General features: G+C 39.8%; 1 protein-coding gene across 3 annotated transcripts in view; it reads left to right on the forward strand.

Annotated features, from left to right (window-relative positions):
- Window positions 1-14,242, forward strand: part of SLC6A6 (solute carrier family 6 member 6) — a 64,183-nt gene that overhangs the window by 19,836 nt on the left and 30,105 nt on the right. For all 3 annotated transcript variants that reach the window (XM_063121396.1, XM_063121398.1, XM_063121397.1), the window contains 2 exons: window positions 11,131-11,370; window positions 12,067-12,201. In XM_063121396.1, coding sequence (XP_062977466.1) covers window positions 11,131-11,370; window positions 12,067-12,201 — 375 coding nt within the window. The remainder of the gene's footprint in view (window positions 1-11,130; window positions 11,371-12,066; window positions 12,202-14,242) is intronic.

Below are 14,242 nucleotides of genomic sequence, written 5' to 3' on the forward strand. Positions count from 1 at the left end.
GCCATTTCCACTAGGCTATTTAGATGTAGGAGATGTAGCCATATCAAAATGAGTTATTACTACAGATACATTTATAGCTGTAAAGAGAAATGTTTTCTAATATTATACACAGAGACAGGCACACCTAATTTCATCCGTACATGGCCTTCTCCATGTGTAGTTTTGCAGATGCTAGCTTTTTTGAGACCCTCAGTCCTCTCCTAGAAGTGTAATTACTAGGATTTATTTGGAAAGGGTTTATTTAATATCTTGCCAAAACCATCTAGATGAGCAGTGTAGACATGCTTTCTCTCAGCCATTTTCTCTCTTTCAGTCATGTTCTCATGCTCTAGTTAACTTGCTAGGTTACAGAACTTTCTGGGTTAATTTAAGCAAATTAATAATAATAATAATAATAATAATAATAATAATAATAATAATAATAATTTCTTACCCGCCTCTCCGATTGCTATTGTCTTGTGGGGATGGGGAAGTGGTTGCTGAGATTTGGAATAATAATAATAATAATAATAATAATAATAATAATATCTCACCTGCCTCTCCCTCTGGATTGAGGTGGGGAATTTTGAATGTTTTTAATTTTTGTGAACCGCCCAGAGGGCTCCGGCTATTGGGCGGTATAGAAATGTAATAAATAAATAAATAAATAAAAATATTTAATACAAAAGTACCATATAAATCAAATGCATAAAACTGATTAAAAACATATAAAACCAATATAATATAATAATCGTATATCTTAAAATTCATCTGGGTAAGCCTGCTGGCAGAGACTAGTCTTTATAGCTGCCTTAAACTCAGAAAGACTATTAAGTTGACAAATCTCTCCCAGCAGGCCATTCCACAGTCTGGGAGTGGTAGAAGAGAAGGTCCTGTGGGTAACTAACAGTTGTCGGGTGAAAGGCCCTCAAGCAAAGTAGTTGCAGGTCAGATGCCACTCTGAAGGTCACCTTGTTAATGTTACTGGTTTAAAGCTAAGTAAAGCTGAGGCAAGAGTAGCCATTATAACTTACTATTTTGTTAAAGCTAGAGAGGAGAATTGAGATAGGGAAGGCAGAAATCATCTTTCACTCCAGGCTTTCCCATCTAATGTCATGACACCAGCCCTACAATGAGTGGAGAAGGAAGAACCACTGAGTTAATCTGTTTTACACCTACCCAAGTGCATGAAATGGAACATCTCTGTCTTCTTTGCTGCCATTTCACCATCAGTGTATGAGGCTAGGAAAAGCAAGAAACCAACAGATGGCAGTCATATTTTTTTTAGGTTTGTGGGTGTTTCTTCCTGCTGTTTTGCCAGTCGAACGAGAACAAGCAATTCAGTGTGAACTTCCTCACTGGTAGGCTTATGCAACTTCTAGCATTTTCTCTGTAGAAACATCCTGGTCCCTTTCTCTTTCACCAAGTGTTCCCATCATTTTGCTTACCACTGTAGAACTTCATTTCCTGTTTCAAAGACGATAAAATCTAGTTTCTGTTCAGTAATTTTATTTTATTTTAAAAAAGAGAAGCTCAAATATAAGGAAATGGGTTGTAGCTAAGTTCATAAAGATAGATTTTATCAGGCACTTTACAAATGCAGCCATTAGATGTTTTTGGTTGTTTTACTATCCCAGCAGTTCTGCCGGCACTTTTATTATTTTTATTTTTTAAAAAAATGACATTGAAATTTGCCTTGCTGACTCACATTTCTGTGAGTGGTAGGTGAGGTAACGGATCCTGATTGTCATGAACCTATGAAGTTGTTGTGCCCTGACTCAAACCAGCGTTGTCTATTTCTGACTGGAAGTATCTTTCTAGAGTCTCAGAAGTTTCTCCCCATCCAAAGGGTGCCTTGCTACTTGGGATCTTTACAAGTGCACAGACACACACACAAACCCACACGCATACACAGAAATGCCAAGGAGTGGAGCCCAGGCAGAGCTCTACCACTGAACTATAGCCATGTCTCGCATTTTAGGGTTTACTATGGAACCCCATTCCATACCACAGTTTTGCTGATGTCTTTTCTTCATAGAGGTAGGGTTGCTAGATATCTAGGACAGGCTTGAACAGAATGGTAAATTAGTGTCTTAAATGGGGATGGGTAACATGTGGCGGTCCGGAGGTTTTGGCCTACAATTCCCATCAGCCCTCATCACTGGCTGTTCTGGATAGGGCTTATGGGAGTCCTAGGCTAAAACCATAAACTGGAGGGTCACAAGTTGCCCACCCCTGGTTTAAAGCAACCTTTATCTAATATACTCTGAATGAAACAGTGCACTGTTCAGAGTTTATGGCTTATTAGGCCTACTTCTTATTTCTTTCTACTTTTATTATTCCAGAGATAAGAGAGGACGGTCTATCGGGTTTTCTCCTCTAGGCTTTTCAGGGCAACAAAATGATCTGAGTAATGTTGTATGCCATGACATCATTGCCAGACAAAATTTGCTCTAGAAGTGGATGGGAAAGTTCCTGAAGAATAAATCAATTTGGTCTGCACTAGTGTAAATGCTTGAGTGTGGAATGTACTAAGTGTAAATGAAACAGAAACAGAAGACATTTAGATGGACAGAACCATGAATCAGACAGCATAGCCAAGGTTGCAAAGAGCCACTGATAAGTATGTGTAGGCAGCTAGGCTAGTAAAAGGATTTGTACTAGAACTAGTAACTGTTGTGGATTTACTTTCAAGCTGCTTTATCTAGATCTGAGCAATATGAGCACAGAATAGCATGTGCTCACATTATTGCTCCTTTTTTGTCCTATGAATTACACTTTTTCAGGTGCAGTTAAGAACGCTCTCTGAAAGTTTGGCTGCACAATGAAGTAAAATTTTTCAGTTTTACATCTGGAGTGATGATATAATCAAAGCAGCAGTGTACCAAGGGAAAGCAGCAGGAAGCCGGTGATCCTTTTTGGATTATTGTCAATTATTAGGCTTTTAGCTAGCTCACCCCCAGGGGTGTTAATTGAGATCAGAATTTGGTTTGTTGTGAACAAAAACAACCTTTAACCAGGCCATTTCTCCCATTGCTCAATTACCGATACATACAGCAGGATGTAACAGCTTCCATCCTCTCCTCTCTATTCCATAGATGCCTGCTATCATTGCTTCTCTGACCTGTTAGCTTATTGGAAGCAATGCAAGTCCTACTGTCTAAACAGTGTTGTTGTTTTGGCTCTGGAGAGCAACGAAAGGGAAGCCAAGATTAAGAGATGCCTGTTACTGGGGTAACGTCTGACAGTGAATGTATTCCAACCACTCATGTTTCATAGAGCCATTCTTTTCATGGTGGAAAACATGTTGCTTCAAATGTTACATAAGACAGACCTGAGTTACATGGTACATTTTGTCTCCCCCTAATTTATTCAACTACCATTGCTCAGGAGCAATTCCCATGAGATCACAGTGACTAAAAAATGTTCGGCTGCACCTGGGGAGAGCCCAGTTTTATATGACCGCATTTGAACAACTGTGTATCTCTTTTTGCCTCTACATGTAGCTATGATTAAACCAGGAGGTTTCTAATTTAACCATAGTTTCCTGTTCCATCTGAAATGGGAAAGTGGTTATCAGCTTTTGAACAAGCCTGGATTATAACCGCAGTTTGAAGTTGGATTAAGATCATGGATTTGTACTTCTTGGTAAATTACAAACTAACCAAGCAAGATAGGATCATCTGACTCTGCTACTTGTTGGAGAAAACTGCTTTAAAATCTTCTTTCCTTCTCTTCCTTCATCTATGAACACAGCTATTCATTCATTTAGAATATTTATGGATACAGCAGTATTTGCCAGCATTAGCCAGTCTGATCCTACAAGCATCCATGGAATGTCTGAGGATGAAGCTGAAAATGTAATGAGAACATAGCCAAATAAAAAGAGATAGTTTGATTAGGTCAATCCAAGCACAAGAGACATCACATTCTGTAAGATACGCCACACTGAGTTCAGTCCTCCCCTATAATTATTTGTACACAAGCATAGGGTTTTATCCAATGGGGTGGTTCCACCCGCGAAAGAGAGACTACTGGCAGAACAGGTTTCCCTTCCCCTTGCGATCCCCCTGGATGTGCCCCAACTTTGCTAAGTAGGGTTGGGCCCCCTCTAGAGTAGATTTGGGAGACATATGGGAGGGCTGCAGGAGGGAGGAGAGGATGGGAAGTCCTGTTGCGTAAGCAGACTTCCTCTTGCATGGCATTGACTCAAGCCTAGAGCAGCCTTCTCCATCTGGTCCCCTTCCAGTGTTTTGGATTTCTACTCCCATAAATCCAGCATGGTGAAGGGTCAGGAATTCTGGGAATTATAGTCAAAACATCGGGAAAGTACCAGGTTGAGAAAGGTTGCTACAAAAGTCAAGGGATCCTACCAATAGCTAATCTCAGATACTGGTGTAGGGTACATTGCCATTCTGTTCTTTAAGATGTAAACACTTTATATTTCTTCATAATTAATGTGAATATGGCCTTAGTTCCCATGTTGTGTGAAAATTTATATCCACAATTCCATAGATACATAGGGAAAGAGTTAACTAGTATAGCTTCGTTAGTCTCTCCTCTGAAGTTGGTGCTTGTGCACACAAAAGAAAAGCTGGTGACATGAGCCACCTTTGATCTCTAGGAGCAGTAAAACCCAAGAGTGTATTTCACTTGTACTTTGTAATATCATCTGTTCATTGCAGATGGTGAAAAATAAAACTGGTAAGCAGAAGGCAATATAAAATTACAAGTGGCAATTTGGCAAGAAGGTACTTTAAGATAAACTAGGTAAGAAAAACAAAAGAAGGACTCCCAGAGCAGCAAAGATTTATCAGTTTATTATATAAGAGAGAGGAATATGTCCTTCAATAAATATGGTAATGTGTATAAGATGTTAAACATTTATATGTTTGATTTAAAGCTGTGGCTCCCCCAAAATAGTTAGGGAGAACAGCAGGTTGCCAGCAGATTTCTTAAAGACCTCCCACAAGAGTTCTTCTGTGTTTTAGAGTACTTTATCTCTGAATTTCCGGATCACTTCTTTTCTCAAAACAGTGTCAAGCAAACACAGGCCTTAACCCTGAACTCTTTTTTAAAAAAGTAATTGCATGAATAATAAGGCTTAGGTGCTTCCTATCCTCCAGCAACACCACGAGGAGGAGATCCTTTGTTTCCATTTTTAACTAATCACAGTTTAGCATTATGTCGGACAAATTGTGGTTGTAGACTTAGCTATGGTTTACTGAAACAAGCCAACTTAAAACGTTGGTTTGCTTCAATAAAACATAGTAAGGATTAACCACAGTTTAGAGTTTGGACATAATACTAAACTGCAGTTAATTGAAAATAAAAGTGAAAATGTCAAATCTTCTTGTGGCCATGCTGGAGATGTAGAAAGACGGAGCTCACGAGCCTGAGGCTTATTGATGTAATGCTAAGCCATAGTTTAGTGTTGCGTCTGAATGAGGCCAATGTGGGTTGTCTATTCCACCATTTAAGTCCATGACTGAGAGTATGGACTGTAGCCATTACATTACATCCTGTTACATCCTGTGGATCACACAGGCTTCCACTATGATCGCCACCAGCTCTCAATTTATTCCCACTCTCAGTTCAGTGCAACTCTCAATACCTTAACTATCTAGTATACTCATGACTAATCATTAATTACTGGGCAAATCAGGGTTGAGTTCTTTTTTGTGTACACATAACTTCAAAGCAATTCAATTGCACATCAAAATCTTTATGGAGTGAAAGATTATTCATTTATAATAGGGGGAATTATTGAGTGGAAGGAATCCATTGCATTTCACATGGAGGTGGACGTGGCTTTTCCATGGATGGGACTTGCATGCTTTCAGCTAAGTGCTCAGTAGGAGACCAGAACTCAACAAAATTTCATATTTAACAGCATTTCATGCACACGACTTAACAGTTTAGTGAGGCACTGCTAGTTAGTGAATGGTTTGCCTAGAGTCTGGAAATAGAGATGATGAGTGAGTTCGGATAATTGCAGCAAGGTAAGTAACTGTCATGGCTGCTTCTCCGGCCATACGTGCAACCACCATTTACATTATTCCCCATGCAGCAGCATGGGTTGGCAGGGAGGCTGTACCCATCCTAAAACCCAAGACGTGCAGAAGGGGTTGTAGAGTGAGTATAGTATGTTTGGACAACACGCCAACCTTCATTGCAATGTGGGGAATAATGCAAGTGGTGGTCACAGGGGCAGGGGAGCAGCTACGATGCTTGCTTCCCTCACAGCGATCGTCCAAACTCAACTGATATTTTTAAGAATGTGTATTAGGGGAGCAAAAGACATATCAAATTGATTGTGCAATGGTTCTTCTATATAATATCACTGAGAATCTTGGGAAACTGCTCTGAATTTTATGGAATTGACTTGAATTCCCACCAGTAAAACATAGACAGGATTTGGCCTGGAAATCCTTCGTTTTTCTTTTGGAAGGAACACTCATTCAGCTGCATTCAGATTTGTTATAAATGGTAGCTTTGACTCATTGTTCAGCTATCTTAATGTTTGGGGCCAAGCCCTTGTTTTCTGAAAATAAGGCAGACATATGTCTCCCAGAAATTGGCACATGCTTCAAAAGTGGAACTGCTCAGCCATTTTCTTCTCCATAAATTTAAGTTACATTTAAATACAGAGTTTCTGTCTTTGGGATACTTTGTTCTCTGTTAATTGATACTGAAAGAATTGCTCTAGTTCAAATTTGGAAAATGCCTTCCAAATATATATTAGCCTGTTGATTGTTATCTCTTAAGGGCATTGTAGTTTCACTCAGAGGAATAAAAATGCAGGAAATTAAACACAAATCCTATTAATGCTCAGGACAATGCCTTTCATTAAACAAACACTGCTTTCTTGGAATTTTCCTCAAGACTGGAGTACTTCAAACCACCTCCTTTTCATCTTCTCTTGGCATTTCCTGTAATTAGTAACGACCATGGGTGGGTCACAGAGCAAAGTTTGAGATATGAGCTCAATAAAAGGTTGTATTTTAAGAAGATCATTTATGTCATATGCTAGAATTATGATACTGTTCACTGTGAATATTATGGGGTGATATGTACCATGAGCTACAAAAAACACTTATAAAACATCAGAGTCCTTGGAACTTGATACTTGAAAGCAGAAATCATTTTTAAGACTCCAGAATGTCTTAATTTACATCATGAAATCACAGAGCAATCACATACAGTGTTAATTAACTCCGTTCTAAGCACTACTCTCAGTTATTTTTGTAATCACTGAAAACGTTTACTCTTTGGTGAAAGAAGCTCATAATATCTGCCTACGGCCAAAGAAATAACTGTTTCCTGTTATTCAAGAAGCAAGGAGTATCTAGAAAATCTGAAATCGGTTCTACTTTTAACCAGATTTGAGCATCCATCTTTAAATGTGATAATGTTACTGTGAAGTACTCTTTTAACCCAAGTATGGCTCAATAAAATTTTGGCATGACTCAGTAACCAGCCATTATATATGCCCACCACCATACCTTCCTTTGCCTTATTTTGCCAAAGAGAGATTGAAGTTTAATTTGATCAATCAGTGGCCTGAGAAGACGTGATCATGCATCCTTTATGTGATTCCTGCATGTACCTTGTAAAGAGATGAGTCAAGGGGGGTGGGGGTGACTGTTAAAGGGGCAGAGTCAGCCTTGGATGTGCAGTAACACAGATTTTGCTACCTATAGATGCTTAGTCATCTCAGGGCATTTTCTGTGTTCAGAGATATACAGGAGAGGGCAACAGGTTGGGTTTGTCACAGGATGTCTCCTGCCACATTGAGCTATGGATGAGGCAGAGGCTTCTGTTTGCTCTAAAGCTCAACCTAAGAAACCTCTCTAAACCTAAGAAACCTCTCAGTGCAACTTAAGAAATTTCCTGTAAATCAAAGGTGGGAGTTGTGTGCTACTGAGAGACATACATCACTGGTGAGTAGTTTTGTGAAGGCTTGTTGTCAGGGCTGGGGAGAAAACCAGGTGCCAAATTGCTTGGACACATTTTTTAAAAGTATGCTAGTAATGAACTTAAAGTAACATGTTCTGCTCTGCTTTTATCAGTCTCCTTTGTCCAAGGAACATTTCTTCTGATTGTTCCCTTGCATGGTCAATACCACGATCTATCACATTCTATTGAATTTCCACTTTCATTTGTTAAAAAAATGAACACAAGGACCCAGCTCTATTGATATTTGAAAGCAACGTTTGAGGAAGAGATTTGAAGTTGCTGTTCTCCACCTCCAGGGCTTACATTAGGTATTGGATAGGGTTGTTGTCTAATATGTCAGCCTACCAGTTCTATTTTGTAACATCATAGTTACCACGTTAAAACGAAACCTTTAAGGCAAGTTGGCCAGACTTCTCAATTGACCTGCTGCTCTCTGGCATTGACATATGCTCTCTTCAGGTACATTCAAAAAGGTTAGTTTACCATCCCACACACACCATATTCACCAGGAAATAAAGTTTAAGACATTTTGAACTATGTGTTAATGCTGGCCTTAAAATATTTAACCAAGACACTGAGAAACTAAGGCAAGTTCATAATTGTTTTCCTCAATTTGGCTTTGCTAACCTTTATGGTTTATGGAAAGGTTTTCATCTGCATGGGTACATTGATACATATCTCTCTCAGAATCATGTTCCAGTTACAGATTTCCTGCTAACCTAATGCCAGCCTTAGTTTCAGGTCATTGCCATACAAGCTAAATCTGTTTACAGATCAGAACACAGCAAATTAATTCCAGACTTCCAGTGCAATAATATGAGGTATGGTTTTACAGTGACACACTCAGAAACCAAATAGAAAATGGTTGCAACTTGGAATAAATGTCCTAGCTTGCATGAGCCCGATGGAAACGTAGGGCATTTTCAGTAACAAAACACAATGGTAAAGAATGAGGCTTAATGTGTTTTTTCTGTAGTCAGATGATTTAGGCAAGGGTTTAGTTCTTTAATCATTAAGTTTTGGTTTAAGCGTTTACCAGCTACTTTTTTAAAAATCAATGTTCTATTTTAAACATTTTAGATCTTAAAATCATTGCTCCATCCAGCAGTCTTCTACCACATATGGTGGCATTGTTCACACAGAATCATTTTGCAAACTGGCAAAATAAATGGCAGATCTGTTCTATATCTTTCCATGCACTCAATCCAGTGCAGGCTCTTTCTGTAGTTGGAAAAAAATCAGTGTATTTGACACAAATAGGGAGAGTAGATTAACTGCTCTGTCTGCAAATGTGCAACAGCATGACTCTTCAGAACTGCGCATAACCTAGGGCAGGGCATGTGTATCTGCTTGCAATAATGTATGGACATTTACATCTGCACCCCAGCGCAAAAATGTGTGCCTTCCACAGATACCACTTAAAAGATCTGCTTGTACCAGTACTTCTGGTGCATGAAAGGTTCTGCATGAGGTGTGTGTGTGTGAGTGTGTGTGTGTGTTTATCTTATCTCTTCTTTTTTATTTACTATCTCCAATATAAAAGTATATTTTGCATATGAAGTCAATTCCTATTTTATTGCTTTTACACATACAGCTGACATTGAGAGCAGTATTTATTAGCTGGGTTTGACCTTTGAGGGTTTGGATTGCTGTGGGGTTTATACAAAACAAATCTTGCCACTGACTGTTTCATTAACTAATAAGCCATTGCTATGGCAAAGAATATGATTCTATTGTGCATCAGAGTGACTCAGACCTATTTATTTTGAAATCTAAGTGAGATTCTGAAGTGGCAGTGGAGTGAGGCGGGGGTGTATGTCAAAACTCAACTGAGCAGAAAGGTTTATTTATGCAGGGTTGAGGTTTTTTTTAAAAAATAAAAATAAAAATAAATCAGTACCAAGTTTATAAAAATAGAAAGAAACTGCTGCTTCAGATCCTTCCACTCATTAGGATAAATCACAATGTGAGAAAACTTCACTTTTAATAGAAGCTCCATGATATCTCTATTTGTAAATCCCTAATATCTCAACCCTGTTGAGACAGGGAAAAGAAAAGGATGAAGTAACAGAGAGCAGATTTTCTGCACTGTTCAGCTCCCATTTACATGGTCAGCCATCTGTTGGAAAACTGACCACAAAGTCATGGAGGGATCTAGACGCCTAAACAGGAGTTGAGCCCTGATAATAGCTTGTTCATAACTGTGGCTGCAGAGCACTTGGGGATCTGGGATTGCGCACTGAGAATGGGAAGGACCTTCAAGGGCATGCTGAATATCTAGGTGTGTTCTAGGCATGTCCTATCTCCATTGCGCCCCACCTCACAACACAGCATATACCTTGCTTCCTCCTCCTGCCACTGTTCAGCACCTTCACAGCTTCCCCTCTTCTCACCTCCAGGGCAGGCAGCCTTGCTCCCTCCCCAGACATTTCTACCAGTCCACCTGCTGCTATCCTCTCCTTTACCTATTTTGCATCTCTGCTGTTCATACACAGCTACTTTTCCAAGAGAGGACTAAGAATAAGCGTAACGAAGACACCTAATCAGCATCTGAACACTCTTCAGTGTTCTCTTCAGTTCTCTTCCCCTTCTGCTTCTTCCAAAGTCTATTTAAAAAACTGGCTGTGGGAGGGAAAGAGGGCAATGGACGAAGTATTGTAATGGCAGGACACCAAATGCTTCCATCCCTTCCATACAGAAAAAGAGAAACCCACGAGATCTCAAATTAGATTGAGTTACTACCACCTTGAAAAGAAAATGTCAAAGGGCACGACAATGTTGCATTCCACTTTAAAAACAACAACACTCATTAAGACTGTCTGAGCCACAGAGGTGCTGCAGCTTCTTTACCTTAGTGAGCCTAACACTGTCATTAGTGCAGTGAACCTTTTGAAAGTGTTCAGGAACCTGGAACACTAAACTCATATTGTGAAAAGATCCTCTGTAATTGTTCAAGGGGCATCAGTATACTCTCTACCCATTTATGGAATCAGACATGACTAACCATTAGCTGCATCTTTCCTATGCATGTATATTTCCATACCAGCTTGGAAAAGTTGATTTTTTTTAGGGAAACTCTTAGTTGTTAACTTTGCAAACTTGCTTGCCAAGGTGGTTCATAAGCACCTGCTGGGCGAGACCTATCAAGTAATCCTGTTTATAAAAACTATATTGCAATTTATTTATTTCTAGAAAACAAAAACATGGCAACAAAGGAGAAGCTGCAGTGTCTGAAAGATTTCCACAAGGACATCCTCAAACCTTCCCCTGGCAAGAGCCCTGGGACACGGCCTGAGGATGAGGCAGAGGGGAAGCCACCACAACGTGAAAAGTGGGCCAGCAAGATTGACTTTCTGTTGTCCGTGGCTGGAGGATTTATCGGATTAGGCAACGTCTGGCGATTTCCGTATCTCTGCTATAAAAATGGCGGAGGTAAGTATTGTCATAGCATTCATAATTTTGGGGGTGGGGGAAACAGGGCTGTTTTGAAGTTGAATGTGGTCAGGATTTAAAAACAATTTAGGGCACAATCTTATACATTTTAAGGCAGGAAAAAGTCCTACAAATCCCAGCATTCTTCAACCAGCATGGGGAATGGCTAGGGAATGCTGGGACTTGTAGGACTGTTTTCTATCTAAACATGCATACGAGTTGCACCCTTAAAGTGGTATTGAAGAAATGCACAGCTTAGTTAACTAATAGCTAAAACACAGTGGCATTTACTCTTATTATGATTATAACAACAAGTATCTGAAATACAAATGTACCGATTATTTACAAGACGTTTGTCAAATACCAGATCATAAAAAATGCAGATATTACAATATAGAAAAGCATTTAGACACACTGATATCGATATTGTATCTAGACTTCCAGTATTCAATGAAAGGAAGCTATTCTCTTTGCTACTGTTTCAGATCTCTTAACCTAAAAATAGGAGGACATGTGTGTAACATTTTTAAATCTTATTATTAATCTTTGCTGTCAAGTAACAGGTTCAGAACCTGCTGACAGAAGGCCATGGCAGACATTTCCTAGAGATTTATTTTCCACCATCAGTGGCTACTCTGTTTTTTTGTTTCACTGTCATAAAACATTTTTAATCTCCCTTTTGTGTTTTTTCTACAGGTGCTTTTCTCATACCTTATTTCATTTTTCTGTTCGGGGGAGGTCTTCCTGTGTTTTTCCTGGAGGTGGCACTAGGACAATATACCTCTGAAGGAGGAATTACATGCTGGGAAAAGATCTGCCCTATTTTCACCGGTGAGTTATTTACCTCTTTCTTTCTGAATACATGTTAGTTCCAAAGATTGTGTGAGATTCTGACCTTGTAGTTACGCAGAGGAGGTGGCATGGCTTTGCAAATAGGGCAGGCAGGATTCTCAGTGAGTGGGTTTTATCCTCCGCTCCAATGGTGTCCCTGACTTGCACCCCTTAACTTTCTCCCATCTAAGTGAATGGTTGCCAGACACCTTTTTGGGAAACTGTAAAGAGCTGGTCTTGGGGACATTTTTGCATTGAGGGCAAAACCTACTCGCCATCTCTGATAGGGATTTTTAGAATGCAATGCAAGGGTCAACTAATATTGATTCTGAAAGAAATTAAGAATCAGTTTTATTTCTGTGCATAAACTGAATTATTAGATCAGTAATGTGGCATGATCTTCCAGAGATCTTTTTGGTTTTTCAATTCTTACTGCTCAGTGCTATGTTCCTCTACACCTCTATTCAGTAAAGTGCTTGCTCCTCTGAATTAGCATTACTGCTTTTAACATCAACCAAATATTCCTGAGCAGAGGTCTAAGCTTGCACAGTCAGTGAAGTCCTACAAAATCCTTCTCTGTAGTTAACCAGATTGCATTTAAAGGGTATTCCTGTATATGGGAAGGTTTATATGTTAAACTTATACTTTGATGCAAAATGATGAGAAAGTAGACTTCTGATATTAGAAAAGTTTAGGCACTGAAACATTTTAAGATAGGATACATAGGATTCAATCATCTGACTAACCCCCTTCATTATGATAAGAAGGGGCCCAGGGTCTGGCAGGGGAAATGAGCCAAAACCTGAAGCTACAGGCAGAGATAAGCTTATTAGCTTCCAACTACCCGCTTCAGTTCAGAGCTGGAAACAGGAGCTGGGGGCATGTGTGCTGCCCCCTGCAGCTGAAGGGCACTTAGAGCTTGGGAGCAAAGGCAGAGCAAGTCAGCAAAGCCTCCGCCTCTGCCGTTCAGCTCAGAGACAAAGTGGGTGAGAAGATCTAACATGAGCAATGTCATGAGTTCAGAGAGGTGTTGTGTGCCTCTGCTGATGCTTAAAACACACACACACACACACACACACACACACACACACACACACACACTCACTCACTCTCAGGATCTAGGAGGTCCTGATAGAAGTTTTAGCATTTGCTGTTCTTTTAAATGGCACCTTTGAGAACACAAGGAACTCCGGATTCCCTTCACTTAAATTTGTGGATCTTTGATGAGCATGAAGTAGTTTCTCAAAGGCCTTGGCTGGGTATTTGCACCAGAAAAATGTGGAATGACTGGCAGGGTCCAAGACAGCTCAATTGTTATTAAAAAAGCTGGTGCATTCACAGGTCATTAAGTTGTTCCAGGGCAGTTTGGTGTTTCGTAAGGGGATTGCCAGCTTAGACCAGATTTTTTGTCTCCCAAGCTACTTACTTGGAAGCAAGCTTTATTGAAATCTGTAGGACTTCGAGCCAAGTAAATGGGGCTATGATTGGGATGATAGTTAAGGCCTCGGCGCCAGTACGCACTTCATTAGCTGCTTGCATGTCATTTTGGCCAGTGGAGGACATGACCTTATCTGCCAGTAACCTTGTGTTTGAAAAGCAAACAGGGCAGGGATATTTTTTTTTATTGTCAAACATTGATATTGGTGTTAAACATTTATCTTATTTTACAAAGGGCCGGCATGAGACCTTTGCAAAAGAGAGAAGGATGTGTGCATAAATTACACTTTCTCTTTGTTGACTTTCTCCATTTAACTTTGACCTCCTTGTCACACCTGGCACAAACACATTGTCTGTTCACTGAGAATGTTGCTGTTGTTATTATTACCTTTGCTGCAGCCAGTGCTGTTTGTGACATTAAAGCTGAGATCCTGTAAACACTTACGTGGGAGTAAATCCTACTGAATTCCATTACACTTGTTTCTAAGTAGACTTGTATAGAATTACCCTGTAACACTGCAGTCTTATACATACTTACCTGGGAGTTAGTCCCATCGGATTTGCTGGGGCTTCCTTCTGAGTAAACATCTATAGGATTGTGCTG

This window comes from Elgaria multicarinata, chromosome 3 (assembly GCF_023053635.1).
Source record: "Elgaria multicarinata webbii isolate HBS135686 ecotype San Diego chromosome 3, rElgMul1.1.pri, whole genome shotgun sequence".
NCBI lineage: Eukaryota > Metazoa > Chordata > Lepidosauria > Squamata > Anguidae > Elgaria > Elgaria multicarinata.